The 27860-nt window shown below is 43.1% G+C and overlaps 2 protein-coding genes across 2 annotated transcripts in view; both read right to left on the bottom strand.

Moving 5' to 3' along the window:
* The window catches only part of LOC134534244 (hemolymph lipopolysaccharide-binding protein-like), a 32205-nt gene extending 5150 nt beyond the window's left edge, over positions 1-27055 (bottom strand). Inside the window, exons 1-4 of the mRNA XM_063372529.1 lie at positions 26768-27055; positions 26268-26403; positions 8821-8947; positions 7138-7404 (exon numbers count right to left, since the gene is read on the bottom strand). Coding sequence (XP_063228599.1) covers positions 7138-7404; positions 8821-8947; positions 26268-26403; positions 26768-26799 — 562 coding nt within the window. The 5' untranslated portion in view covers positions 26800-27055. The remainder of the gene's footprint in view (positions 1-7137; positions 7405-8820; positions 8948-26267; positions 26404-26767) is intronic.
* LOC134534240 (uncharacterized) lies at positions 20831-23383 on the bottom strand. The gene is made up of 2 exons (XM_063372525.1): positions 23143-23383; positions 20831-22827 (listed from the first exon to the last, which is right to left on the bottom strand). The coding sequence occupies exon 2, from the start codon at positions 22810-22812 to the stop codon at positions 20950-20952; it is 1863 nt and encodes a 620-aa protein (XP_063228595.1). The 5' UTR covers positions 22813-22827; positions 23143-23383; the 3' UTR covers positions 20831-20949.
* Positions 27056-27860: the final 805 nt, after the last annotated feature.

Below are 27860 nucleotides of genomic sequence, written 5' to 3'. Positions count from 1 at the left end.
GCACCGGAGGCACCCAGCACGAATTCAGATCCTTGATGTCACGGGGACACCAGAGGCGGGCGTAAACACCACCGAGGAGCAGCCCCTGGTGACAGAACCGGAAGACATTGAGACAACAGAACCACCCTCCCCTACCCGAGGTGGGTGGGGGCATGGAGCCTCCCTCGCCGATGCCGAATTCCGGGTCAACGTGGAGGAACCAGCTGAGGACAACCAGAGACACCGCCGACGACGCCGCCGGCCCCCACTGTTCCGGGCAGATTATGTCACCGGCTGCGAACTGGCCACACTGGTGAATGGCGACCCAGGGAGTCCAGAACCGGCGGGCCCGCCCTGACGCTCGCAACTACGAGGAGAGAAGGCATCATGCGCCTGCTGGAGGGCGCGCGGACGGCCTAGACCCGGGCTTTTCCAGGGGGGGGCGTCTGACGTCGTACCTCCTCTTTATTAAATAAAAACCCGGGTCACAGTCCTGTCCGCGGCGCAACACTCCAGCCATGGCCCTGGTAGTGCCACCACTCGCCACCAGATGGCAGTGTAAATATAAAGAGACAATGTATCATAGTTATTTTATAGATGTTATTATTGTAAATATTTAGGTAGATTATTAAGTGTATGCTGGAAGTATGTTTTGTAGATGTGGAAATAATATTGTAAAATGCAAAAGATCATCATCAGGCAAAAGAGATAGAAATATGTAAAACTTTAACACAGATGGTTCTAGAAGAAACTTGTATAAATTGTGCGGGCTAACAAGCCTAGACAGCTCTTATCTCCCAGCCAATCTGGGAGAATAAATATCACTTCAGTCATAAGTGGTATCATTGGCTTGAATTCCTCATCAACCTTTCCTTAGCTAGCGACTCTTCGTGAGACCGCGGGTTTCCTTCTCTCTCTCCTTCTCTCTCTCATTCTCTCACACCTAACCGCTAGCGACTCCTTGTGAGACCGCGGGCAATCCTCTGCTAGCGACTCTTAGTGAGACCGCGGGCTTCCTTCTCTCTCTCTCTCTCATTCTACCTCTCTCTGCCCACCCATCCGCTAGCGACTCTTCGTGAGACCGCGGGCAATCCTCTGCTAACGACTCTTAGTGAGACCGCGGGCATCCCTCTCTCCAACTTCCATCCTTTCCGCTAGCGACTCTTCGTGAGACCGCGGGCATCCTCTCTTCTACACCCAATCTTCCTGCTAGCCACTCCTTGTCAGCACGTCCTCGGTCAGCTGCACTGGGCCGAACGGTCCACTCCCGCCTCAGAGTGTGAGGCTGCTCTACCCAAGAGCTGGCGCCAGGCAAACAACACCACAACTGAACGACCGAGCGACGTCCACCCCGTCTCCACAGCTTCACCAGAGACGAGGCCGCGACAAAGTTCACGTGTGTATTTTACTAATACGGCATCCTGGGAGGCCATAACAGCCCGGGGGCCCTTTGTCGACGCGTCCCTGCCTGCAGCCACGAGGCAAAAAAACCCGCCTTTGAGACTAAATTTCCTTTATAACATTCTAATTAGAATAAATTCAGGACAGGCAGCGGGGATGGCTTCAAATTGTCGCCCAACTTGTGTGGCTAAAACATCAACAAACACTTTCGACAGACAATCCACGGAAAACGAAACAAAATATTAGCAAACAAAGGGCTTGAGTAGGGATCAGTGCAACAGCACGCAACGTGGAAACACCGCGCGACGGAGCGTTGCCGCGCCAGCAAGATAAGCCAAGCCGAGACAAGACAACACCCCTCCTCCGCTCTCCACCCACGCTGTTCACTCGCCTTCCACCCCCGCTCGACACTTCCGCCATCCACCCCGCTCTTCACCCCTCTTCACCACTCACCATCCTGCTCTTCAACCCCTACCACCCCGCCCTTCACCCTCGCTCTCCAACCCCCCTTCCCCACCCCGCTCTCCTCAACGCCCCACCGGCACGTCAGCTGGCGACGGATACGTCACGCGGCCACGTGGCCACAGGCTCCCGCGAAGCAGGAAGCGAGCTAGCACGCGAACACCAACTGACAAACCAGGGGAGGCGAACCCTGTACCTGCTCGCGCCCTGACAGCGATGTCACGACCCATCGCTCGGGTCGGCCTGCCACATCGCGTTGCAACGAGATGTCACGATTGACATGGGCGAATGGTGGAACACGGACTTACTGACAGGCGAGAGAGAGATGACCACACGAGCCGAAGCGCACATCACACGTGAGTGCGGCGCACGGGAGGGGCCGGTCCAGGTCAAGAGGGAGAACAGAATCGCGTCGTCACGCTGCTGCCACGCCGTGGGGTGCCACCGTCAGGCAGATGAGGTGGCCTACTTCCACCAGTGCGGCACCACTAGGCACCGCACGTCCACGGAGGCATGCGAATTTCTGAACTTCCGCGCCAGCCTGTTCATGTGCGCAGCCTGTGAGGAAAAGGTGAAAGCGCCCGCACCAGTGACCGTGGTGAGCGAGATTCGGCGGGACAACGTCCGGGTCATGCTGCCAGAAATCTCGGGGCACACAGACGAGGACCCAGAGAAGTTCACGCGGGCATGCCAGGACCGCCTGGCCAGACATGGCGTACCGAAAGAAGAGTGGACGGAATGCGTCACTGAGCAGCTCAGGGGGCCAGCGATGGACTGGTGGACCATGACCGGCGAGTATGACATGGAGTGGGAAGACATCGCGCCGCACCTGGAAGCCCAGTTCAACGCCGCCCTCGCACGCGCCCAGTGCCAGCGCGCGCTATTTTGTGAGCCGCAACGAGCCGAGGAGGACGTGGAAACCTTCATCCGGTCCAAGGTACAGCTACACCGGCGTCTGGACGCCGGCGGACAAACCAATGCGGCGCTAGACATAGCGGTGGAACTAATGAAGAGGGAGCTGCGCCCGCACCTGAGGGGGGCGGTGGACAGGGAGCTCGAGGACTTTGTACAACTGGCAAAGGAGATCGAGCGGGACTTGCACCTGTCGCCGCGCCCGCGGGACATTGCGGCTCGCCGACGAGGGACGTCCCCACCACGCGCGGTGGCCCCAGAGGATGCGTGAGCAGTGGTGCCATACGTGAATCCCTCTCCCTCTCCTGGCAACACCTGCCGGGGAGGCGAGACGAGGCAGCGGGGGGCCACGGCGCAACCCGCCACGCAACCGGCCAACACTGCCAACCAGCGGGCCACGCGTCCAAACACGCGCGCGGACAGGCAGCGGGACCGGCCCCCACGGTGCCGATACTGCAGGGAGGAGACCTACCATTGGAACGAGGTGTGCCCCACCCGAGCCACGCTATGGCAGGACCGTCGGCCAGGCGTGACGCAGCCGGGAAATGCCAACTAGGGAGCAGGATACCAGCAGGCTATTGCTGCTGGCTAACGGCCGACGCACCACCCGCAAGGCCAGCCCGCACAGCATCAAACGTCAGACCAGGCGGTGGTGCCCCGCACCACCCATCAGCGTCCCACACCGGGTCGTCGGCGTGCGATGCTGTGTCACCGACGCTCCCGATGCCCCCGATGCCCCCAGTGAAACCTGCGGGGCCTGACCGAGCACCATCGCCGCCCGTCAGACCAGGCGGTGGTGTCCCGCACCACCCGTCAGCGCCCGCACCGGGTCGTCGGCATGCGATGCCGTGTCACCGGCGCCCCCGACGTCCCCGGCACCACCTGCGGGGCCTGACCGAACAACATTGCCGCCTGTCATACCAGGCGGTGGTGCCCCGCACCACCCGTCAGCGCCCCACACCGGGTCGTCAGCGTGCGGCGCAATGACACCGGCGTCCCCGACGCCCCCAGCGTCACCTGCGGGGCCTGACCGAGCACCATCGCCGCCCATCAGACCAGGCGGTGGTGCCCCGCACCACCCATCAGCGCCCTGCACCGGGTCGTCGGCGTGCGACGCCGTGTCACCGGCGCCCCCGATGCGATGGCACCACCTGCGGGGCCTGACCGAGCACCATCGCCGCCCGTCAGACCAGGCAGTGGTGCCCCGCACAACCCATCAGCGCCCCGCACCGGGTCGTCGGCGTGCGACGCCGTGTCACCGGCACCCCCGACGCCCCCGGCACCACCTGCGGGGCCTGACCGAGCACCATCGCCGCGACTGGGGCGAGCGGGGAACGACGCGGGCATGCTGATGCGGGTGCCCGTCCTGCTCAATGGCCAGCCCGTCCACGCCGAGAGGCAACATAACATTAGGGCAGGGGCCATCCCCCGACACACCCACCAGTGACACAGGGGGAGGGCACCCAGGCGACTCCACCCCTCCTCACCCTACGGGTGACACCGTCCTCCCGGCCTTCCGGATGCCGTCCCAACTGACATTCCACCAGATGAGGCAGGGGAAGCGACACTTTCCCACCACAATCCCATTACCACCCCTCCTGATGCCAATGAGCCTCAGCCCATCATCTGTCACCTGGACGACGAGGCACCAGAACCGGAGTCCGACGAGCACGACGAGCCCTGGTGGCCACTGGACCTGAACCTGAGCACATCCACATATCGGGTAGTCATAGAGGAGCCGGAGGCAGGAACGGGGGGGGGGGGGAGATGTCGCTAGGAGGTACCCCCGTCGGAAGCGGCGGCTGGTGCAGTGCACGTGTGCACAGGAGAACCATCAGCGGCGCAAGGAGGGGAAGGGACAGTCGGCCCTCAGGCCATGCCACCTGGGGACAGCGAAGACGCCAGGGAACCGAAGGTCATGCCGACGCAGGGATGACCCGACCACGTAGGGACCGCCAAGCCCCCACACACCTGAGCGACTATGTCACTGCGACCAACCAGGCCACTAGGGAGACGAGCGGTGACAGGGAGCCCAGGACCCTGGATAGTAGCCGCCCGCTCGAAGCAGAGCCCCAGAATACCCGCGACCGACGGGGCCGCGCACACCAGGCCCCACCCCAACTCAGGGACTACTTCTTGGGGGCGATCACATCACCCGCCGTAGTGCATGCGCTTCACGCTATAAGATCCCCCCACGGGGAATTAGAACTTTGCCCACACAGGGCGGCTTTGTGCCAAACGCGTAAACCAGCTTACGAAAGCATCAATCCCTGGGACATGCGACGGTCGCGAACGTGAGGCCACGCTGGGCCCCATCGCGTCCATCCCCAACTTAAACGTGGCACACGCCACTGCGAGTACCAGCCTCGTGTCACATAACGATCAGGAGTAAAGGAGCCGAATCAACCCCGACTCCGGGGTACGCTCATAAGGACTTTAGTGTTAATTACCGTGTTAATATTAGTGTTTGCCGTCATCATTACGTCTAAATATAATTCAGTGTTCTTTGTAAACTCTCGCAGATATTAGTATATTCACGTATTGAGTGCTCTACGGACTATCACGTGCCAGGCACCAGTCTTGCTGCGTCACGATTCGCCGCCACCATAACTCAGGTTAGCCTGCACCCCTCGATGGAGTAGTCCTCGGAGTCCCGTGAGACGTTAATCAGTGCCGCCAATTGAGGGCCTTGTGGGCGGACTGGAGGTTGACGACAATACGGCCAGTTGCGTGAAAGTGCCTTGTGCGACTAGAAGTTCTGTAATGTGTGTTTCCGTAGTAAAATAATCAAGTTCATGTGTGTATTTTACTAATACGGCATCCTGGGAGGCCATAACAGCCCAGGGGGCCCTTTGTCGACGCGTCCCTGCCTGCAGCCACGAGGCAAAGAACCCCTCCCTTGAGACTAAATTTCCTTTATAACATTCTAATTAGAATAAATTCAGGACAGGCAGCGGGGACGGCGTCAAGGTGGAAAATGGTGCTATTTAAGCAGTTTTATTATCTAAAAATTGATTACACAGCACTTTCTTTGCCCCCATTTTCCCCCACTTCAAGGTTTCTGAGGGGGGGGGGGGGCAAAATACCCTTGCCCCCCCTGTTGTTGCGCCCCAGCCTCTTTGTAACAAGTAATCTGAGGAAAAACGCAGTAAATGTCTGCCACTGATTCCTTGATTACCACTCAGAAAAAATAGTATGGTTTGTTTAGCAAAGAGTAAAAACACAGAAAAAACTGCACTTCAAGTAAACATCACACATTATAAGTTCAAACCAAGCAACATCTAAAACTAATTCACAATTATGTGAAGCATACCTTAGTAATTCAAAATTTTAAAGATTTGAGAATTCTTGAAGTTTTAGAAACCTTCATGACATTTCTGGACACTAGGGACGGAGTAACTCAGTGATCCAGATAACACCCTGGTGATAAGCCATGTGTGTGCTTTGAACTGAGCGAAGGGTGATCATTAACGCTGAAGAGAAAGATGTGCTTCCATTGCACAATACGTTCGTACACTTCACATATTTTTTACTGGAAAGAAAGCTGTAGCCAACACTTAAACAGCAAGCACCCTTATATTGTAATCACTCCAGCAGTGGAGGGGTAAGTACCTACATTGCAGTCATATTTACAATCGTTAGTTGGGGAAAATGTGAACATATTAATCTCAAATTATATGGCAGTGGTTCCAACACCATCCTCTAGATAACTTTGCCCTTCGTTAACAAGCAACGTTTCAATTGCGGCATCCCGAGTACCATTTCAATATTCCCTTCTTTTCCCACTTATGATGCAAGGTACAGTTTTGTTTTTATCAGTTGACAGTAAATTAAATTTTGAACCACTTCCTGGGTGAAAACAGGTACCTACCCAGAGATGAAATTTGGGCTGATTTGCACCACACCATATTGGACGACCATAGTGTAGATATTATTATATTATCCAAACAACATTCCTGTTGAACTAGAAATATTCAGTCAATATGATGTGTACACAAAGCTGTTGTACCTATTTCACAAAGAACCACTTTGCATAGTTTTAAAACAAAACTTCGCAGGCAGGAAGTTAGCTCAAGAAGATGAATCATTAGAGCGCAATTAAAAGTGAAAGATTCAGGAGTAGAGCCCTCGATGGCAAAGAGGGGAAGGGAAATAAAGAATAAAGTAGAGAGTTAGACAAGTGTAAGACTCTTAGCAGGTTTTTAATCGCCATACAAGAACCTTCAGTGTGTACTTTGATTAGTTTTATTGTTCAACTGGAACATTAAATGTTTTGTTTTATAATCGGAATGGTTTGTCGAAGTGTAAGGGTTCACTTGTAATGTGTCTGGTGGCAAACAGAAGCAGAGGGGCAGGTCCCAGCGCGGGGCCGCAGGAACTCACCCAGGACAGTGACGTAGCTGCCCTCCTGGAGCTGGTCGTGGAAGCCGGCGTGCAGGTACCAGTCGTCGCTTGTACCCGAGATGTGCACGCCGCCAATCAGTCCCCGCACTGCCGCCGCCTCTGCGTCGCTGTTGAGGACCACCAGGTGGGCGCCCTCGTCCGCGCACGTCTGGCGAGCCTGCTCCCACGTGGCGGGTACCCGGTGCACCCTGTAGTACCCGTGACCGGGCAGGAGCGTGTACCCGCGCACGTCGACCCGCGGCGGCGCTGCGCAGGCGCAAGACACGACACTCACTGGATGTGTACACGTTTATGTTGTACAACAAATACTAGTAACCTCAATGTCGATTATCACCCAAGAATCACCAAACTGCTGAAGATTAAAATACAACTGAATATTGGTTATTTCCAAGTATCATTATTTGAAATTGAATAGAATACAAATACATAATTAATTATTAGTTTTGGAGCATGGCCACACGTTTCTCAAACCTAACATCACAATTTTTTTTTAATTTCAGTATCCCTACATTTAATTAGTAACATGAACAATGCATTCGCTTTAGTATGGTATTTCAGATTTTTAGACAGATTGTATTTATGTTATCTATTATAAATCAAAATTGAAAATATCAAGTTACTTGTAACTTAGGACAACATATAGGACATAAATTTGTGTTCGTTAAATAATGTGTTATTAATTGTCGTTAGACCATATAGTTATTATAATCATGCTATAATTAAGTAAAGCTGAGATTGTTATCACAGACCTGGAAGATCTCAGATTTGTTTTCCCTCCAGGTCTCACAGCTCCCTTAAAGAGCACTGGATTGGTTAACAGGTGCTGCATCATGAGCTAATATAAAGAATAACAGAGGTGATGGAATCGGCAAAACTTAGCCTACCTGCTATTATATGACATTTTAATTCTAATTACCTACTTTTTCGTAGAACCCACATTACAAAGAACTTGATAGCTACTCCTACATCATCAGTGCTATCACACTAGCATTGCCACTGTTGTATTATAGATTTCTTTATATCTGACATACTGAAGCAATTCTTATCTCTCTCTCTATCTCTCTCTATCTCTCTCTCTCTCTCTCTCTCTCTATCTCTCTCTCTCTCTGCAAAGGCAGATTCTCCGAATAAATGGAATTCAGCAGACAATTAATTTTATGCGCCCATTGCTGAGCACTGAAAATCTTAAGCTCATGATTAAAATAATTTCCAAGCAACTTGGCACTGAGTACATAAATTAGATGAGTCAGACCTAGCAAAATCATTATTCCTTGCCCTAACATGCACAAAACAGGCAAAACAAAACCCTTTACATCACCTCTATTGAATTGATAATATAACACAATAAAGCGGTGATTCAAATAATTAAAAATTAGCAGCAGCCCTTGAAAATTTTTTGTGGCACATAAGATTCTTCAGTAATTGCATTAATTACGATTTTAAATCTGCTTTATTTCCTGACTTGTCTCAAACCCTTGTTGTACATTCCCATTCTCTAATTTTTACATAAAGAAAACTGTAGGAAACCAGTTTTAAACTGTCAAAAAAGGATTAAGGAGCTGGTGCATCAATTATTTTGTCACATGCCGGGAAAATTGCTAAGTCACAGCGGGGCGAGCAGGCAACCCAGTGACGGCAGGCTACGTCGACACACTCTCTGACCTGCGACGTTGGTTGTGATTGTGACTGTTTCCGATCCTTGATCGTGCCGCGTCGCTCTTTGCTCGATGTTTATGTCCCACGGGCAGTCGTCATCCACGCGTAGCGACGGGTCCTGCCCCAGCACCACCTGTCCAACAGCACTGGCTCCGGCACGGACACAGGACACTGCATCAGACGCAGTGCCGTAGCTAGCGGGGGGTCGTTACCACAACGCCGAAATAACAACTGAATGAATTTGTGTGTGTTTCTTAAATGTACCTTAACGCCGAAATACCACAATCAAACCTAACATAACATAGTGTAATTTAACCGAACCTAACTTTGATGTCGACCCAAGTGTCTACCCGGCTCCTTCAGGCCGTTATGCCTCGCCAGCGCCATCTCTTGAGCGTGTTGTGCGACGCAAGTGACGGTGACGTGCGACGTTTGTTTTCAATACAGGATTTGACATATTATTTATTGTAAATATATTTTTGTTTTACGTTTTTGTACATATTTTTGCTTATATTTTATTTTAATTATTTTTGTATTGAAGGGTTTTGTATTTTATAAGTTTTAATTGTTCACCAGGTGCCAAGGCCGTGGCTTCCGCCTGTGACCAATCAGCGTGTTCCCGCGGGCTCGCGGAGAAGGGGGGGAGACGCGGGCGCTCAGGCGCGGCAGGGTTGGGGGAAGGAGTCGTGGACCCGGCACGAGAGGCGACGGACGTGTTGGTGACGCCGCTCCGGGACGATGAGAAAAACGGGCGCGGTATTAACAGAAGTTCTAGACTTTTGCTGTGCGGAGACGTTCTCTCAACTTGCAGTCGAGCTTGTTAATTTGCTATTCAGTCGCGAGCTCTCATCTTGTCATTAGCACGCACGTGTGTTCTGCTCTCAATTTTGGCGAGTCGTGGTTCATTTTCAAACTGATCATTCGCCGTCATAGGTTCTGTGCTGTTCATTTCTTTCTGGCCAGTGTGCTGTACCATCAGACAGACATCCTTTCGCGCGCGGGTCATAAGAATTATATTTCTTACTGTGGAAGTAATAGTCGTCACGGGCGGGATGTCCCGTAATTTTCTTAACCAGATTAGTGCGCGGAACCGGGTTTCGACCCACATAGAAATAGTCACAGGCGGAAACGCGGCAGCCCCATGTAAAGTGTTCAGTGTCTTGAGTATAAAGGACCATCAAACTTTAGTCGAGTTGTTCTCATTTCATCTCTGGAGACTAAGTCCCTCGGCCACGCGGCCTGAACCCCCCTCTACCGAACCCTGAGTAGCCGGCAGAACAGCAGCAGTGTCAGGGACTAGTCGACCAGCCTACGACAACTTAACCTAGCCTAACCTAACGTAGTCTAACCTAACCTAACTTTTGTGGCAGTTCTGAAATGACATTTTTCGGCGTTGTAGTAATTTGGCGTTGTGGTACACAGCAGTTTTCTAGCTGTCGGAGTTCTGGTCAATTTGGCATTTCGGCGTTGTGGTATTTCGGCGTTGTGGTGCGTCCCCGCTAGGGGGCGGGTGGCAGGGATGGCCCCCGCCAGTGCCGCCGGCGCTGGAGGAGAGGGGGGGTGAGCGCCACAACGACGGTTTCACGGTTACTGAACCCTCGCCCCCTCCCCCTGTATTTTAATCCATGAGGGGGCGCCATTTTCAAGTCTGGCCAGGGGCGCCAGTTCCCTTAGCTATGCCACTGGTCAGATGCAGCTCGTTTTGTATGTATCAATTGCAACACTTCAAGTTACAAAATTTACACTTGGTTAATGAAACTTATTTTATGTTGGAAAACAGCGAGTACACACCTGACTGTCTGAAGCCTCACTGAAAATAATCAATTTTTTTCCACGCTATATCACAACAAAAAAAAAACAATTCCTTTCCATGGATGACGGTAGTATACAAATGTAATTGAAAGTTGTAGGAAAGAGAAATTCATAATATTCCAACTATAAAAATGTTTAGCAGAGAAGTTAGTTCACTAGTCCCTTGAATAAGAATAAAATAGGTATGACATCATTTCATTAACCATGTAGGTAATACATGGATTAAATTTTTAAGATAAGTCATTGCAAATGAAGCAGTTAGCATGAAAGCAGTTGGGACTGTATTGGAGAAGGGTTCAGTATGGGGTGAAAATTTGCTATGATCATCCAGCAAGAGAAAAAATGGTAAGTAGTGAGAGAGAACACAATGGTGAATATGAGCACCACTGCACGTGTAAGTTCAAAAGAGAGAGAAAGAGAAAAAAAATTGATAAAGGAAGAGAGAGGAAGTGAGAGTAAGAATGGAGCACACACAAATGTTGACATCGTCCGGCCGGAGGCCGTCTTCAAGCCCGACTTGCGACCGCCCGTACTTAGTCCCGCTAACGAAGCGCGCCCCTAACCACCCGGTCGGAGTCAAGTGAGCTTCCCGCCACCCCGTACCACAAAGTTAAATTGCGGTAATTACTGAGGGCTCGAGTGCCCCTCGCGTAAAGACGAGTAATTAAGGGAGCCCAGTAATTACCCTAACTTTTACAAACTCTTCACAAGAAAAGTGCGTCGTAGGAGTGTGCCACTTGCTTCCGTGGGGAACTTGAAATCACACGTAGCAAGTGCTCCCTTTGCGGCCTTCCGCCTAAACTAATTAAATGACTCTTCCATAATCATTTTCCCCCCCGTTCTAACTTGTCTGTAACTGCTGGAGTAGTTGGTTAGCTAACAAACAGTCTCCAACATGACTCTCCTTCCTTTTAAGTACATTTAAATACAATTAATGTAACTACGATTATTATAGGCCTTCCGCCATTAGAATTAAGCCTTAGTAATTATTGTGTGCACATTGTAGTGGTTATGATCTCTTTAAGCTGCCGTCGTCCGGGGTCTCGGGCTCGAGTCCCGGTGTGGCTCCTAGTGGGAAAAGGCGGTTCTTGATCTGTGTTGTCCGGGTGGGCGCCAGACTAGCTCGTTTCTAGTCGTGAATTTGGGGTCGTGGATCTATGTGCCCCTGCGTGGCCCACTAGGGCCGGCGGCGGTGTTGCGTGAGATGATTTTAAATAAGAGACGTGGAGTTGAGGTGGTGGTGTCGTACCTTTTATTCAGAGGAGCGAGTCGTACACAATACAACACTCTACAGAGGTCCCCGGGGGGTTGTTACTTGTTATTCCGTGGCGCCGTATTGTGTGTGTTCCGCGTTACGTGGCCTCGGATGCTGTTATGTCTCAGACGTCTCACTGGGTACGCAGGTAACGTAATTTCGTAACACAAAGGCGGGACACAAAATACGCTAAATTAAGGGGGCGCGTACAGGTTACGTGGCACTCGTTACTCGGGTAACGTAAGTTAGCAATACAAAACACGGGATACAAAAATACACTGGATTAAGGGGGCGCGCACAAGTTACGTGGCACTCGTTACTCGGGTAACGTAAGTTAGCAGTACAAAATACGGGATACAAAAATACACTGAATTAAGGGGGTGGGCGATTGGAGACGGCCAATCCCGTATGCAAATGTCTCGGCGCGGGTGTTGTGCCCACTGTGGTGAAACACGCACCGCAATTAAGTTTGTCCAAGTTCCCTTGCGGGTTTGTGGTCAGCGCCGTGCGCGTGACCTTAAATAAAGTTCTGTACGTTGCGGGAGACGGCCCGTGCCGTATGCTGAAGAGCAGCCCCGTTGACCAAGTGTGGTGCGGGGTGTCCTTAAGTTGATGCGGCCGGATTAGGTCCTGGACCGAAAAAAGGGACCGGGTACTCACGGAGAGGTTAAGTAATAAAGGGGGTTTTGTTAATTAGAGACTATATTTACCGGACGTTACTTTCAATGTAGACAAAGGATGTTGCCTCTCCGTGGGACGTAGGTCCGCCCCGGTCCGTGAGCTGCGCTGAACTGCCGAACTGGCATGGCGTCCGAGGGAGGCTCGGCCTCTCTCGCGCCAGGCGTGACCTCATTACGCTAGACTCCAAACGGGTGTGTCTGGAAGAGATTTTATTGTCGCTAAAATCCTAATTTAATGTTTCAGGAGGAATGGGTACGGTTCTTCTCTTGTCTACTCAGGTTTCCGCGGTTTTGCCTTTAATTGCTGTTCGGCTCGCCTGACTCGGGTGGGCCATGGCCAGGGGTGTGTTCCGTTAGCGGGAGCGTATACTGGCGGGTGCAGGTCGGGCTCTGGGGTGGTCGTCGGCCAGACGACGTCAAAGCTATCTTTAAATAAATATAACAGTAAATGGCGAACTTTGGTGCGCGGGATCAGCCTACCTTTCCCCCGCGCCAAGGCTAGCACGCCAGTATCGAACTACTCGTGCACCGGGTCGGACGTCCTTAGTGCCACGGGAAGCCATCATCGCTTTGCAACCACCAAGTAACACTGGTAAATATAGTCACTAACCAAACCTTCCTTTTCAGCTTCCCGTGTGCGTCCGCGTTCATTTACGGTACGGGCAGACTCCCACCCCCCATTTACTACAAGTAATAACATCGCGCACACAAGTGCCAATGCTAATTTCAGGGGCATTCATAAGTAATTTAACATGGACCGCGGCTCACACAAGTGACCCGGCCGCTGCTAAGAACTAAGCTTACGGGAGTGGCCGCCCCAATCACCCCCCCTTCCCCCCGTTGCTATGGGTGGAAATGGCGTAAGGGTGTAACTTTCAAGTGTATAATGTAAAGTATAGTGCCTCTCCAATTGTGTGAACTGTAACGTGTAATTCAGTGCTCACAGCGCAAAAGGGGTCAGCCCCGAATAAAACCCAGTAACGTGATCAATTGTATTCTTCCGTAGTGTTGTTCGCCCCCTCCAGCTAGGGATCAGTGTACTATATTGTGTAAGGAGAGTACTGGATAACTAGCTCTACGAAAAAACCCCTCTTAAATTCAATCACAGCCGAAGGCCTAGTGGTCCACGCCGGGGCAGAAAGTATCCACGCCCAAAACCATTGGTTAACGACTGTGTTAGCCTGGCGCCCACCGGAACATACCCACACACAACCACTTCCCACTAGGCCCCGCCCAGGTCTCGAAGCCAAGACCGCGGGTGACGGCATTGTGAACTAAACTACGAGACTCTTAAGGTTGATGTCAACACATGGCAAGAAAATATAGCAGACAGAGGGTGGGATTTCAATAGAGAGCCTGTCAGCTTTCGGCCATCGGGATTACAGTAATAACTAAAGACAAGATTAATTTTAATTACAGACCAATTTCGTTTTTAAAACAGGAGATTTCTGAGTTATTATTATTGAGGTACTTTGGAAAGTACCCATAGAAGTATGATTTTGGTTTCTCATGTTTTATTTTCCCTCTCTATGTTAGAGATCTTTGCTTTATTTATTTGTTTATTATGAAAGGTAATTATTGCAATTTTTTTTTCTATGAGTATTTCAATTTGTCTTATATGTACTTTAATTTTATTACTTTCTTGTTTGGTAATGACCAATGAAAAATTACGTTACCACAATTCTGTATCGTCTCTACGATATAACACTTAATAGATCACAATTCATTGGCAGCTAGATGTGGAATAAATTTTCCTTTTTACATTTTTTTTTTTTTTTTACAATTTCGAGCGATATATCGCCGAGCAAGGGCCAAGGACACAGAATATTGAACTGTTTGAAATTTGGAAAGTCAGTTTTTGTTCGACTTTCGTCCGAGCTCATTATAGCTAAGCTCCAGAAGATAGAGAAAGCTAAATGGAAAGATCGTCGTAAAACTTCAAGATTAAGGTAAAGGAGTTAAGAGATTTAATATATTTATATGATTAAATATTTGTCGGCACTACGTTGTTTGAGAAGAGGTAGTGACCGCCCTTGACGAATTATACTTCAAGATCGACGTGATAAGCCTAGTCCACATACTTCGTCCTCGGATAGTGGTCCGCGCATAGAACAATAAGGGTTATAGAAGGTCAAGTCAATAGGTCGGGTTGGGAACAGAGCGATCGTAGCGCCTATGTGGCGGTGGGGCAAACTAAACGATATATATCGCATTTTTTTAGGATCGATTGTTATTTCAATTTATCTATTATTATAAAATATGATTTATATCGATATCTATTCATTCATGAGGTGGTAGCGATAGTCGACCTTTGTTTTTGTTTATATCGTCGGTCTAATTAGCAAACCTCGTAACTCCACTTTTTGTCAAAAATTGTTTTTTGGTACTATTATATACTCAGTTATGTGTTCTATTACCATTCCAAAGATCATAACAATAAACAATCCCTATGGGCTACAATCCTATTTTCAGAAAACCTCTTATCTCCAGCTGTCGATTTTCTGCATATTAGCATACCTCGTAACTCCATTTTGTTAGTAAACAAACACAGTGTTATTGTTGCACTGTCTATTAATTTTTTTAAAATATTATTCTAATTGTTTCGATATTGTTTGAACGTATGGAGCAGGTACATTTTATTATTATCTCACACTTTAACTATTGTCCATCGGTTATTTATGCGTGCAAAGCACTTATTGCAATAAATTATACTTTTCAAACTTTTGTAATACAGGCCATAATATCAAATGTTTTTGGAGGTAATGTCTAAACTATTTTATACAATTTAGCTATCCATTCTTCATTTCAGAATGTCAAGAGCCAATAATGATTTCGGCATGGATCTCATGAGTATTCCTTGTAGAACATCATACATTCTTTACGATATTGGCACTTTCATTGTTTTCTTTTACTGTTTTCGATTTGAAAGCCAAAGATGGCTTCTGTTATCTGTGGAACGAGACTGAGATGGGCCTTGGTTCAAATGAGTTTGCTACAATAATTTGCAACTTCATCTTGTCGCAACTACCTTTGAGGAACAATGCCGACAAATTGATACTGTATAGTGATGGTTGCTGCTATCAGAACAGAAATGTGACTATCGCCAATGCACTCTTACAGATATCGGTGACAAAGTGTGTAACGATAAAGAAAAAGTTTCTGGAGGTCGGACACACACAAATGGAGGCAGACTCCATGCACTCGAAGAAAAAAAAAAGCTGAAAAACAAGAAGATTAATGTTCCAGCTGACTACATTGCAACTTTCAGGGAAGCACACAGAAATCCACGTCCATATGAAGTTCATTATTTGACTCACAGTTTTTTTTTTTAAATTTGATCATGCTCAAGTGTATAGCTCTATCAGACCAGGCAGAATAACTGGGGATCCATGTGTTACCGACATCAGAGCCTTTAAGTACACTCCAGATGGGGTTATTTCCTACAAGTTGGGTTTCACAGAAGAGTGGAAGAACTTGCCTATTCTCAAAAAGAACATTACTGATAAGCCATTTAATCGTTTGCCAGCACTGTACACTGAGAGGCTGAAGATAAAGAAAACTAAATACGACCATTTGCAGTCCCTGAAAACAACTATGGAGTCAGACTATCACTTATTTTATGATAGCCTTCCTTTTCAAAACTGAAGCATTGATTTCTGAGGGGTAATTTTTTTTTTTTTTACAATTTATTGGAGTAATATTTATTGCCTCAGTTATCAGTATTTAAAAGCTAGTTTTATCTTGATGTTCTTTCAAACGAATTCATAGTCAATGTTGATTTTATGTACTATACAATATTGCTGTTGTGTATTGTATACTGTCCTTACTGTTCAATATCGGAAATAACCCTTGTATTGTTAGAGAGACTTTTTTATAATACACGAATAAATTTAGTGCTATAACTATTCATCTCAAAATTGTTCTAATATCAACATTAAGTTTACGCCAATAAGAAGATTTATAACTTATCAAACCTCGTATCTCCATATTTAGTTTGAATTTATGATTGTAAAACCTCGTAACTCCATTAAAAAAAGGTTTAATAATTAAAAACTGACACAGAGTTTATTGACAAACGTCAGAGGGTGTTTTAACTTTTATGTGATGAATTAAACACATATTTAGTACAAACAAAAAAGTTATTCAGTTTTTTGCTTCTCTTGTAAAATTTGTCTTCAGGGAGTTACGAGGTTTGCTAATTAGACCGACGATATATTTTAATGAGCGGACGAATGCTAGAGGTGGGTCGAAAAGTATCAACCTGATACTTTGGCACTGAAACGCGCCTTTATCAGGATCGGCAAACGAGTACACTTGAAAAGTATCAGAGACTTTAGTATCAGTTTTGAATTCAGCTGGAACAACACCACGGCCAATGAATACAGTACCCGATCGCAGATGACGGTCACTTGGGCGGAGCTTGTGAAAGGGGAGGGAGCAGGAACGACGAATAAGGGATAAAGAAGGGAAAGAATGTAGGGGAGGAAGCGCAGGGGAAGGCGTTGAAGCCTTGAAGGAGAGGCGCAAAGCGATATTGTTACAAGCAGGGCTGCCACTCATGGGTTTTTCCACCCAGATCTGGGTTTTTCCAATGGTGTTTGGGTTTCTGGGTTTTTAAATAATGAATTCCAACAATTCTAGGTTTTTTATAATTTTAATTATTTTTATACCTAAAACAATAATAAAGGTAGTAGCTACTGTATCTGTTGCAATATCTGTTTGATAAATGCAAACAAGTCTATGTGTTTCACACACAAAAATACATATAAACACAAAACTAGTTTTCAAGAAGCTAAGTCGAATATTAAATTAGACACATTCTTCAAAGAGGCTTGCAGAACACAAAACCAATGCAACAATTAACCTTCAAACCAATCTTGTAGAATCAGACTCTGAATAAAGACTAACGTACATGATGCAGTTTTATAAAAACAATTACCGGTTTAAAGGATGCAGTGATGGTGTTTGTTTTGTCATGTATATATTTGTAGGTTTTTTTATGATATGTACTGGTCCAAGAATTACTTATACAGCCATTTTGCTGCAGTGTAATTTTCTTGTTTTGGTTGTATTTAACCGTTTTCAGTCTTGTAAGGTAATTAATTGTTTTATATTAAAACCAGTTATGTTTATATTTTTGAATTAGTACGCAAACATTTTCAACGATAGCATTTTAGACGCATCTGGGTTTTTTACCCATGTGTCTGGGTTTTTTTGTAGGTTATCTAGGTTTTTCATGAATATCAGAGTGGCAGCCCTGGTTACAAGTCGTTTTGTTTATTGTCCTACTTCAAAGAACGCTCAGTGCGCAGTGCGTGCACCGTCTCGTTCAATAATAAAACTAATTAAATTTTAATATTAAAAAGTACATTAATACAAGATATAATATTTATATTTGTGCACCTAACAGCTATGAAAATGCAAATAATTTCTCAGTTGACACTAATAACAGATGTAATCAACATATGGACTTTCTTTTTTCGAAAACAATTAGTAACTAGTGTTTTTATACATTAAAAATTCACGATTTTATCAAAAATAAAAAATCAGATAGGTACATTAGTAAGCATACTATATCAATGTTTTTTCAAATGTTTCTTCAGATTAGTCGATGATTTATAACTCAGTTTTTGTTTACACAAATTACAATTAGCAAACTCATTATTTTCCGTAAAAAAATTCCACACAAATGAAGTCTTTTTCGTGCACTTATCCATTCCTTATTTCACTATAAATATACTAACTACAAAGCATGACAGCCCGCAACAATGTACATGGTGATACACGGCCAGGACGAACTGCAGTGAATGTTGAACTGATTGATACTGGCTGTATCAGGCGGGCATGAGAGTAACAGAGGTAGAGAATTACCGGGCGTGATAAATAATGTATCAGATTCTCCTTCCGGTCGCACAGTCTGCGTACGCGGAGCTTTGTTGCCTCCTGGGACCGTCTGATACAGAAGTATCAGAGACTTGTACCTAGGTACATTACTGTATCAGTATCAGGATGGGACTGATACCGAAAATTGCTGTCCCAACCCACCTCTAACGAATGCACACATTTGTGCTGTCTACATGCTGCTGGTCCGAAGTGAAGCTTAGCAGTCGTAACACCAGATTGCAGTAAATGTGCGAGGCATTTTCTTTTGTCTACATCGAGTTGTTTTCATTTAAAGTCGTCTGCTAGATTTACATATTATGCATATAGTTTATTTTGTTTCAATTGTTTTGAAATTTAAGTTTGTAGGTTATATTTTGTACATTAATTTTGACAATGGCTGTATCCGAATACATAGGGATGCGTCCTTAGCACACACATCCCTACATCCCTTAGCAAATGCAGCCACAATGTAGAGGACGCATTTCTAATGGATGGATAGTATCCGAATACTTTTACTGCTAGCACCACCTGTTGACTGTCAGTCGTACTAATTTTCACGCAGCCATTTTGTGTAGCGATATCTACGAATATTCAGCAAAACGTAAATAGTAAATACCTACCAATTAAAAAATAATGTAACGTGTATGTTATACATGTTAGCGATCCAAATAAAATACATTTTATAAATTGTAAACTTTAAAAATACTTATGAGTTTTGAATTATCCTTTAAGTTTAAATTCGAATTTTTATTATATTTATTAACGTCTTCATTTGTCTCTGTTTAAATCACTTTCGCCTATAATGTTTTAAACAAATCTTATGCTGAAAATCTGAAGTAATATTATACACAAACAAAATAAAACCCGATTCCGAAGCTAATGGATGTAGGGACGCGTTAGTGGATGCGAGTGTCGCATCCCTAGAAATCTCGAATTAGTGGATGTGTGAAGGGATGCATCGGCATCCCTTGTGAGAATTCGGATTCAACACAAAGATGGCCGCGTCCACTACGATGCACTTTTAGTGGATCCCTTAGCTAAGGGATCCATTAGGCCAGTATTCGGATACAGCTAATATGTTAAATAAATAAATAAATATTACAACATAATATTATTGAGCTTTTATCATACGTGGCACAATATTATGTGAATTATTGCCTAAGCAGTTTTAACTTCGGACGAATCTTCATATAGTTTTCAAGACGTCTGCATGTAAAACCACAGTGTAAAACAAAGAAAATGTTAACAAACATTAACCTCAAGTCGTTCTCTTCGCGACCAACAATTTTTTTATTTCAGGTCAAATTGCTCCCAACTCTTTCAACTCCCGCGAGTCAAACAAATCTCTGACTCGTCTGCGGACTAAAAGTTAAAAATTGCGAATGATCTTGGGACATTGGGACACGGGGACATGACGTCAGAGGGTCACGTGCACCAATCACAATCAGCAGTTAGCTGTCCGCGGACTACGGTCCGAGGATGAGGTATGTGGACTAGGCTATACAGGCAATAGTAATTGGCCTTATATTTGAGAGTATATTCAAATCCGACGAAGTAAGAAAAAAGAATTGGTTGTCTGTAATGTCGGTTTACCTACGATAGTTTAACGTGACAACGTCATAACAAAACATTGATGAAATGATTGATCCAGAAGAAAATGAAATATATTCGGCCTGAGACTGAGACCGTAATAGGTTTTTGCAACCAAACTATTTAGGCATAAAAATATTATATTCTTTGAGGAAGATTTTTTTTTTTAATTTTTCTATCTTTTGTATGATAAAATCTACCTCTGCATACTTTTATGAATAAATTTGAATCATTTTTATTGAATTATCACTATTTTGAATGGATACAAAGGAGTGAATTGAAATGTACAATTTAATTAATAAATTTACTTTTATTTGCATTCATTATTCAAATATATTCATTACTTTTGAAATGTTACGTTCGCCGTATTTATTTTTACAAGTACAAAAAAAATTTCACACCTGCCGGGATTCGAACCGACAACCTTACAATTTGAAGATAACGCTGCTGATCGCTCACCCAAGAGGCCATATATATACCGTAAAACGGGGTGAATAGAAACAAATTTGAACTTTGGATTAAAAATTTACTTATTTTTTGTTAGTTGAAAACAAAAAAATAATATACAAAACTCAGGTCTATAGTGCCCCTATCACTGTATGATATTATTAGTAAATATTTTTGTTTCAATAAAATTAAAAAAAATAATAACATGGTGTTTCTAATCACCCCACAGAAAGGGGTGAATAGAAACAATAGTTATAAACCATGGTTGTTTCTTTTTAAACCAAAGTGGGGTGAATAGAAACAATTAAATATATATTTTTCTCTTAGGAAATAAGTAGATAAAATGTTATTTCACAATATAATGGTTTATTACTGTAAAAAGTGAGAAAAATTAACAAAAATGGTGTTGTCACATATGTACAAACAAAACAAAACAAAACTCTCTACCATGACCAATGGGCTGAAGCATTAATAAACTGTTAAATCAGTCAGGTCATCCTCAAAACATAGCATGTCTTTAAAACGAGCACCTGAATTGAGAACTGGTGACGACAGTTTTCGGAAAACATCGTTTTTCGAAACAAAAGATTCTTCTTCAGTCATTGTGAACTTTTTGGTTTGTGGAACTCTTTTTAAAAATGTCCCAACAAAACCATTGTCCATAAGGTAACTAACTTTACAGACATAATATCTAAACGATGTTTTTGTTTTTCCATATATTTTGACCACCATGTAATCACCTTGGCTTATGGAGATACCAGTGTTTTCATCTTGATCAGAAGAATTTGAAGATATCAAAATTAGGTCATCATCGCTGTCCTGCACTGAGTAGGCACAATCATCCTCTGATGATGAATCAAGAAATTTTCTGTTTTTCTTGGCATTTATTTTCATTGGCTTGGCCTGTTTCGATGTACAAGGGCTTGGGTCACTGTGAAGTGAAGTATGGAGGGTTACATTCTCCCCATCCACTTCCTCAAAGTCATCAACGGTAACACTTCTGCCGGGCTGGACCTTTACTTTTGTCCTTTTTTTCTTTGGTTTAGGAGTCTGGTCTTGCCTAAGACTTTGAAGGAGTTCCTTAAAGATCTTGTCAACAGCATTAGTGGATTCTTCAAGGTTTATCATAGCCTGGTTTTGGTCTATTCCAGTACCTGGGAGCATTGACAACACATTATTGCGGTTTAAGGGCACGATCCCGCATTTCCTGAAACCTGCAATAACATTTTTTTCCTTCAAGGAGACACACAACTTTTTCAAAAGCAGAGGAAATTTATCCTTAGGAACTGTTGCCTCATTTCTTCCTGGGCCTTTCTTCCATTCCTCTAATATTTGGCGCCAAGTAGTTTTAAGAGGCCGAAAAAATGCCACGTCCAGCGGCTGTGTTAAGTGTGTTGAATTTGCTGGTAGAAATATAAATCTTATGTCATTATCTTGACACAGCTTAACCGATTCTAATGACAGATGCGAAGATAAATTGTCTCCAATGAGAAATTTCTTCCCGTCTAGCTTTTTCAAATATGGGATAGCAACTGTAAGGACCCAGTCCTCGAAGCAGAACGAATCGAACCAGCCAGATTTCGTCCGATTATATCTTGCATGTTTTGGCCCACCTTCAGTCCAGGTTTGATATAAATGCAAAGCCTTATACACAACATAAGGGGGTAGTATAGTGCCATCTGCAGCGGCAGCAAACATCACAGAAGTTGATGCCTTTGATGAGTTCATGATCCTTTCAGGATATTTAGTTCCCCTCCGTGTGATTATCTTTCGTTTTCCTGGATCGTCCGTAAGGTTCGTCTCGTCATAATTTATTATGTTAGATGGTGGCACATTCTCTATTTCATTTGACAATTCATCAAAGTAACTGTTGATGGTTTCTGGTGTTACACCGGCTCTGGAGCGTTTAATGTTTTGGCACATTCGCACTGCCAATTGATCTTTGTGTCGTCTTATAAATGATACCACAAAATCACGACCGGGAAGATTATTCTTAAATCTTTTTACTTCCTTCCCCCTACTATCCAGAAAGTCCTTTACTAGTAGTCTTAAGGTTGTAGAGTCGATAGGATAGCCCCATTCGCTGCATATTTTCAATCTATCTACAAACAAATTCTCTTCTTCAAAAGACAAGGCAGTTTGTCCACCCTGATGTTTAATGTCGGGGCCTCTTTTTACGTGTCTGTATAGTACACTATAATGAATCCCATGTTTTTCAGCTGCTTTCCGCAGGCTAATGCCAGATTCAATGTCAGAGAGGGCATTTTTTATATGATCAGGGCTGTGTTTTTTGTAACCGCCTCCGACAATGGGTTTGTACTTCCGTGGCATATTTAAACAGCAACTCTGAAACAAGAAATATATTATTTAGGATGGTATATAATAACTAGAGAATGGATAATAGGTGTTTATATAGTATTAATATGGCCTACTAGATTTTTTTTTTTAATTTTGCTGTTGTGGGGTGAATAGAAACAAGAGAATTGTTATGTTTCTATTCACCCCACAAACTTTAAAAACCTAACCTGAAAATTTTGAAAATTCTTGGAGATTATTTTGTCAAAAGTAAAACAATAACCAAACCTTACTTTTTTATAATGATGTTATAGGTAGTATTTACAATGCCAATAAATATCGCATAAAGAATATATGTTTACTTACCAGAGAAGTTCAAAGTAGGTCGGAAAACATCTTTAAAACTTTCAAGAGACACACTAGGGTAAACATCAACCTACAGTGCTGCCACACAATCAAACCATAATTTTCTTGTTAGTCTAAAGTGTTGCCAACACAAAAGCAATAATAGTTCAATTAAAATTCAATATAAATGTATAATATTCAAAGCAATACCATGATTATGAAGTTTTGTTTCTATTCACCCCACTGTTTCTATTCACCCCATTCTACGGTACATTTATAAAAATTTTGTTCACGGTAGGGGAATAATATTTCGTTTTTATAACTCGATTTTATAACAAATACGCATCCCAAATACACCAAAGTTATTTATAATGTGTTACAATATTTTTTAAAACATTGTGCAAAAGATCCCGGTTGTAATTTGAATTATTATGTGTAACTGTAAAACACCATTGTTGGTTCAAAACATATTTGGATATTCAACATTACTTTTAAATAACTGTACCGATTGTGCTGAAAATTGGTGGACAATCGTTAAATCGTTAATAATTCAAATGACGAAAATATGATTGAAAAGTCAAATCGATGGTCGTTCCAATCGAGTGGAAGAGAGATGTCACGCATGCGTAGGCCCTACAATGAGCATGAAGAGAGATGCCACGCATGCGTACAATGAGCAAATAGGACACATCCGTAGTGGGACACTTTTTCGTGCCGGCGTTCATCGATTTATTAGACGTCACGTCAAAAGAATGTCAGTCCCACGACGCGGAAGGAAGGATGCCCACTACTTAAGGAGACATTGCGGATTAGGAGACCCGAGTTCAGCGCCCACATTACCACAATGCTGAATGAAGGATGGATGCCGGTTTTCTAGAGGAGACAACGCGAACCCCGGACCCTGGAGTGCCGCATCTACCACGACTTGGGTCGATCAACGTCTGTTACGAAAAGGAAAGACCGCAGTGATTGCCGTACCAGTAAGACAGAAGGAGACCACCGATACGTAATGTCTTCTCGATCAGTTTGAAATCGAGACATGGATCACTGAGGTTTGTCTTCCAACCCCAAATTACTCGAAGTTGCCCAACAAGGAGTCTGTTTTAATAATTGAGTAAAAATTACAACACTAAGTACCTTATTTCACTAACAAGCTAATCAAAAGGAAATTTTGCATAAGTAAATGATGATGTCTTAAGTGTTATGTCGTAGAACGCCACCACAATTTGTTTCATTGAGATATTTTCTTATTTAACTGATATTCAGTAAAAGAAAATGTTAATGAGCCAATTGAGCCATGACAATAGTCAGTTCCGTGACCAGAGGATCCCTTTTGCACTAAAGTAAAGACTGAGACACTAGTTGGCACAAATATTGTTTTTAAAAAAACACAATAGTGATATTTGAATAGCAAGTTGTAATTTATCATCAAATTGGTTAATCGAACCAAAAAGTACGGTATTTACTTTATTGATGTTGAATTTACATCAACTAAACTAAAGACTCAAATACTAGAGATATTTTATAAATAAAAACCAATGATACCACTAAAATATGATGTACTGTAATACGTGTAATGTGTTGATATTTGTCTTGTGCAGTGTAAGTTTGTATGTCCATGTAAATAAGTACATTGTCACCTTTGAAACACACGTTCAGATACCAGTAAAATAATTTTAAACAGTTTTTCTTTACTTTCAAGTAACTGTCGCTGCAAAACTTTTTAAACACTATTACACTTAAATTCTGTTCATTCATAGATATTGAAATCACTAGTAGAGTTTTGTAAGAAAGTCAAATTACATATCAGAAACACCACTTTTATTATTTTTAATATTTCTATTATTACTTATAGAAACTGATCGTCCATCTTAGAGGCTTAATATGATATATTTTATATCATTATTTCTATGAATATAAACTATACATAGTTTATAGATGTCGACACATGGCAAGAAAATATAGCAGACAGCGGGTGGCATTTCAATACAGAGCCTGTCAGCTGTCGGCCATCGGGATTACAGTAATAACTAAAGACAAGATTAGTTTCATTTTCAGGCCAATTTCGTTTTTAAAACAGGAAATTTCTAAGTTATTATTTTTTATTTATTCTGAATTCTGTTTATTCATAAAGCTAAAATATTATTGAACATACAGGCTACATAAATTTTTATGTTACTTATATAACCAAAACCATGTCATAAGCCTACAGAATTCATATTAACTTCAAACAATCAATCACGAAAGACAACCATCACAGTGGCGTGAGGAAACTCTCTTAATATTAATTTTTTTTTTTCATGTAGCTTTCACTAATAGGGAACTAATTTAAAAAAAAAAAGATAGCATATTATATACAAGATTTACATTTTCAAACTTTTATAATTATTGTGTTAAATGTTTTATTTCGGTAGTTTGAAGAGGAATCATATTACAATTAATTTATAATTTTCAAATTATTTTAATTCTAATGTTATCACTTTAAAATTATCAAAGCTATTTTGATGTTTAAGTAACTACATGATTAATTTATTGAAAAGTTTTTTTTTTTTTTTTTTTTTTTTAGCTTCAGTTGATATTTTTTTAAAAAAAAGAGTGCTTCAGTCTTTAGCATTCTAACACAAAATGCAAACACATTGTTTTGCATACGATGTAAGAAATTAGTTTCAGTTTAAAATCTGTTAAGTGGTTAAATGAAGTTATTTCCTGACTATTAAAATAAACAAAACAGTAATTAGACTTTGAAACAAATTAGCTGTTATAACATAAAATGTTTAAACAAAATACAAAATATTTTAAACTTTCTTTTTACACTGCAGTGTGTGTAATTAAATTTCATTTGACTAGTTCTACAGTGATTGTGTTCGTAACTGGATTTGAATGGATTCTAATTTCAAATAACTGGAAAACATTTGACTGAGACATATTCCCTTAAGTGTGTCGACTACTTTTCACTCACTAGCTGCAAACCATCCACTGTGCAAAGAAAAAAAAATGGTAAGTGTGCTACTTTTTCTTGCAACACAGCTGATGTTCTGTCTACTATAGAAGGCATCCTGTCAAATGCACACTGTCCGCAGTTTGAAGTTACTGCAAGGCAGAAGACTTAGCTCATGGTTAATGTTGTTGTTTTCCGAGGTACAGACCTCTGTTGACCAGTGTCCGGTTGCATTGCGACGGCTCACGATGGAAAAACTAGTGGTGTCTGCGGTCGAAGAATGACACTGAGTGGTCGACCCCAACACATTCCCAAGGAAAAAAGACATCCATGTTACTTGACACCTGAAAAATGATATTAACAAACGGGTGATGATTTATTTGTCGTGGGCAATGTCATCATTAGAGATAAAGAAACTCTATGGAGGTCAGGGAAATCAAAGAAGAAATTGGCATTTAACTATGGAGCTTATTAAGCAGGGTAATCTTAAGTGGGAAATCCTTAAAAGGGTTTTAACTGTATATTTTAATAATTACAATGCATGCTATATGACCAGAATGTTTTCATTGAAAATATAGACAGCATCATAATGGTTTATCAAATCCACATGCAAGTTTAGCACACAATGTACACCTTGCAACTCACAAGACTAGCTTACAAGGTAGAAAAATCCCCAACATTAAAAAAATGATTTGTTATGAAACTTACCAGAGTGACATGCTGCACAACTTCAAAAACATAATGACCTAAGCTTGCTAGCTATTGCATGTATGACACATATCCTCAATATGCTGCGTTGTGAAGAACTTATGGTTTTTATCTTTGAACTTTTGACTTGCATCTTACGTCACCGTTTCTGAATACGTACTTCCCCCATGCTCGTGATTTTCCTCATTAGAGCTTTAATCATCATATAGAAAATAATATCAGAGGTGCCCACTCCTTGTGAAGTATTTAAGTCATTAAAAATGCAATGATAAACGCCCATTGCCTAAAATCTGAGGCAAGGATGGGGTCGAATAGTGACGGTAATTACCAGCTGACAGTGGCCTTGATGGTAGGGTAGCAGTATACTTCCCCCACCCTTTCCTTAGTCAGTTCAATATTATGTATTTTTTTTTATATTCAAGTTGTTAGTAAATTGATAATTTCAATGTAAACATAATTGTGTCTATGTTAATAGTTAGTATTATTTATTAACAACCTTTTTTTTATTAAAGTATAAAAGAAACTTATTAACTACACAAGAAAATACATTAATTATAGAGTTAAGCCATGTATTCCATGCCCAAACTCTTCAGACAAGTATTTTCTAGATACATTACAGATTGATAACAAATTTGTCTTGCAAGACTCCCACCTATAGACAAACCGCACTACATGTAGCCTATCCCCAGTCGCTCTATAAAGTATGTACTCATTAAAGTATACTGCAATCACCTGCATCACATTAGCATATTTTTAGTTTAAAAAAATGTAGTGCTATCTTAATGCAAGATTTTTTTAATTAGAGTAAAAATTTCAAGTGTGGTTGAGTATGAGTGTAAATAATTCTCAAGTGTTAAATTTTTAATAAATATAACACAAGTTAAATTGTTTAGTTAAAATATCTCTGCAGTGCGTGTCAAGCACCATGAATGTGCGGTTATGTTTCGCCCGCCAGCCAGCTGACTAGTGACGTGACTTCACGGTGGCCTAGCTTTCAGCTGGAGGGGGGAATAATTAAAAATAAACAATCAAGAGTTTGTGTGTGTATCTGGTGAGTGCATATGGCCATGTAGTGTGTTGATGGTTATCTCAT

The sequence above is a fragment of the Bacillus rossius genome, chromosome 7 (assembly GCF_032445375.1).
Source record: "Bacillus rossius redtenbacheri isolate Brsri chromosome 7, Brsri_v3, whole genome shotgun sequence".
In the NCBI taxonomy this organism is placed as follows: Eukaryota; Metazoa; Arthropoda; class Insecta; order Phasmatodea; family Bacillidae; genus Bacillus; species Bacillus rossius.
The sequence above is the reverse complement of the archived record's forward strand: the minus strand, read 5'-3'. Positions and strand labels throughout refer to the sequence as shown.

Coding starts and splice junctions, on each gene's coding strand:
- LOC134534240 (XM_063372525.1), bottom strand. CDS start 22,812: ATGCCACGGAAGTACAAACCCATTGTCGGAGGCGGTTACAAAAAACAC.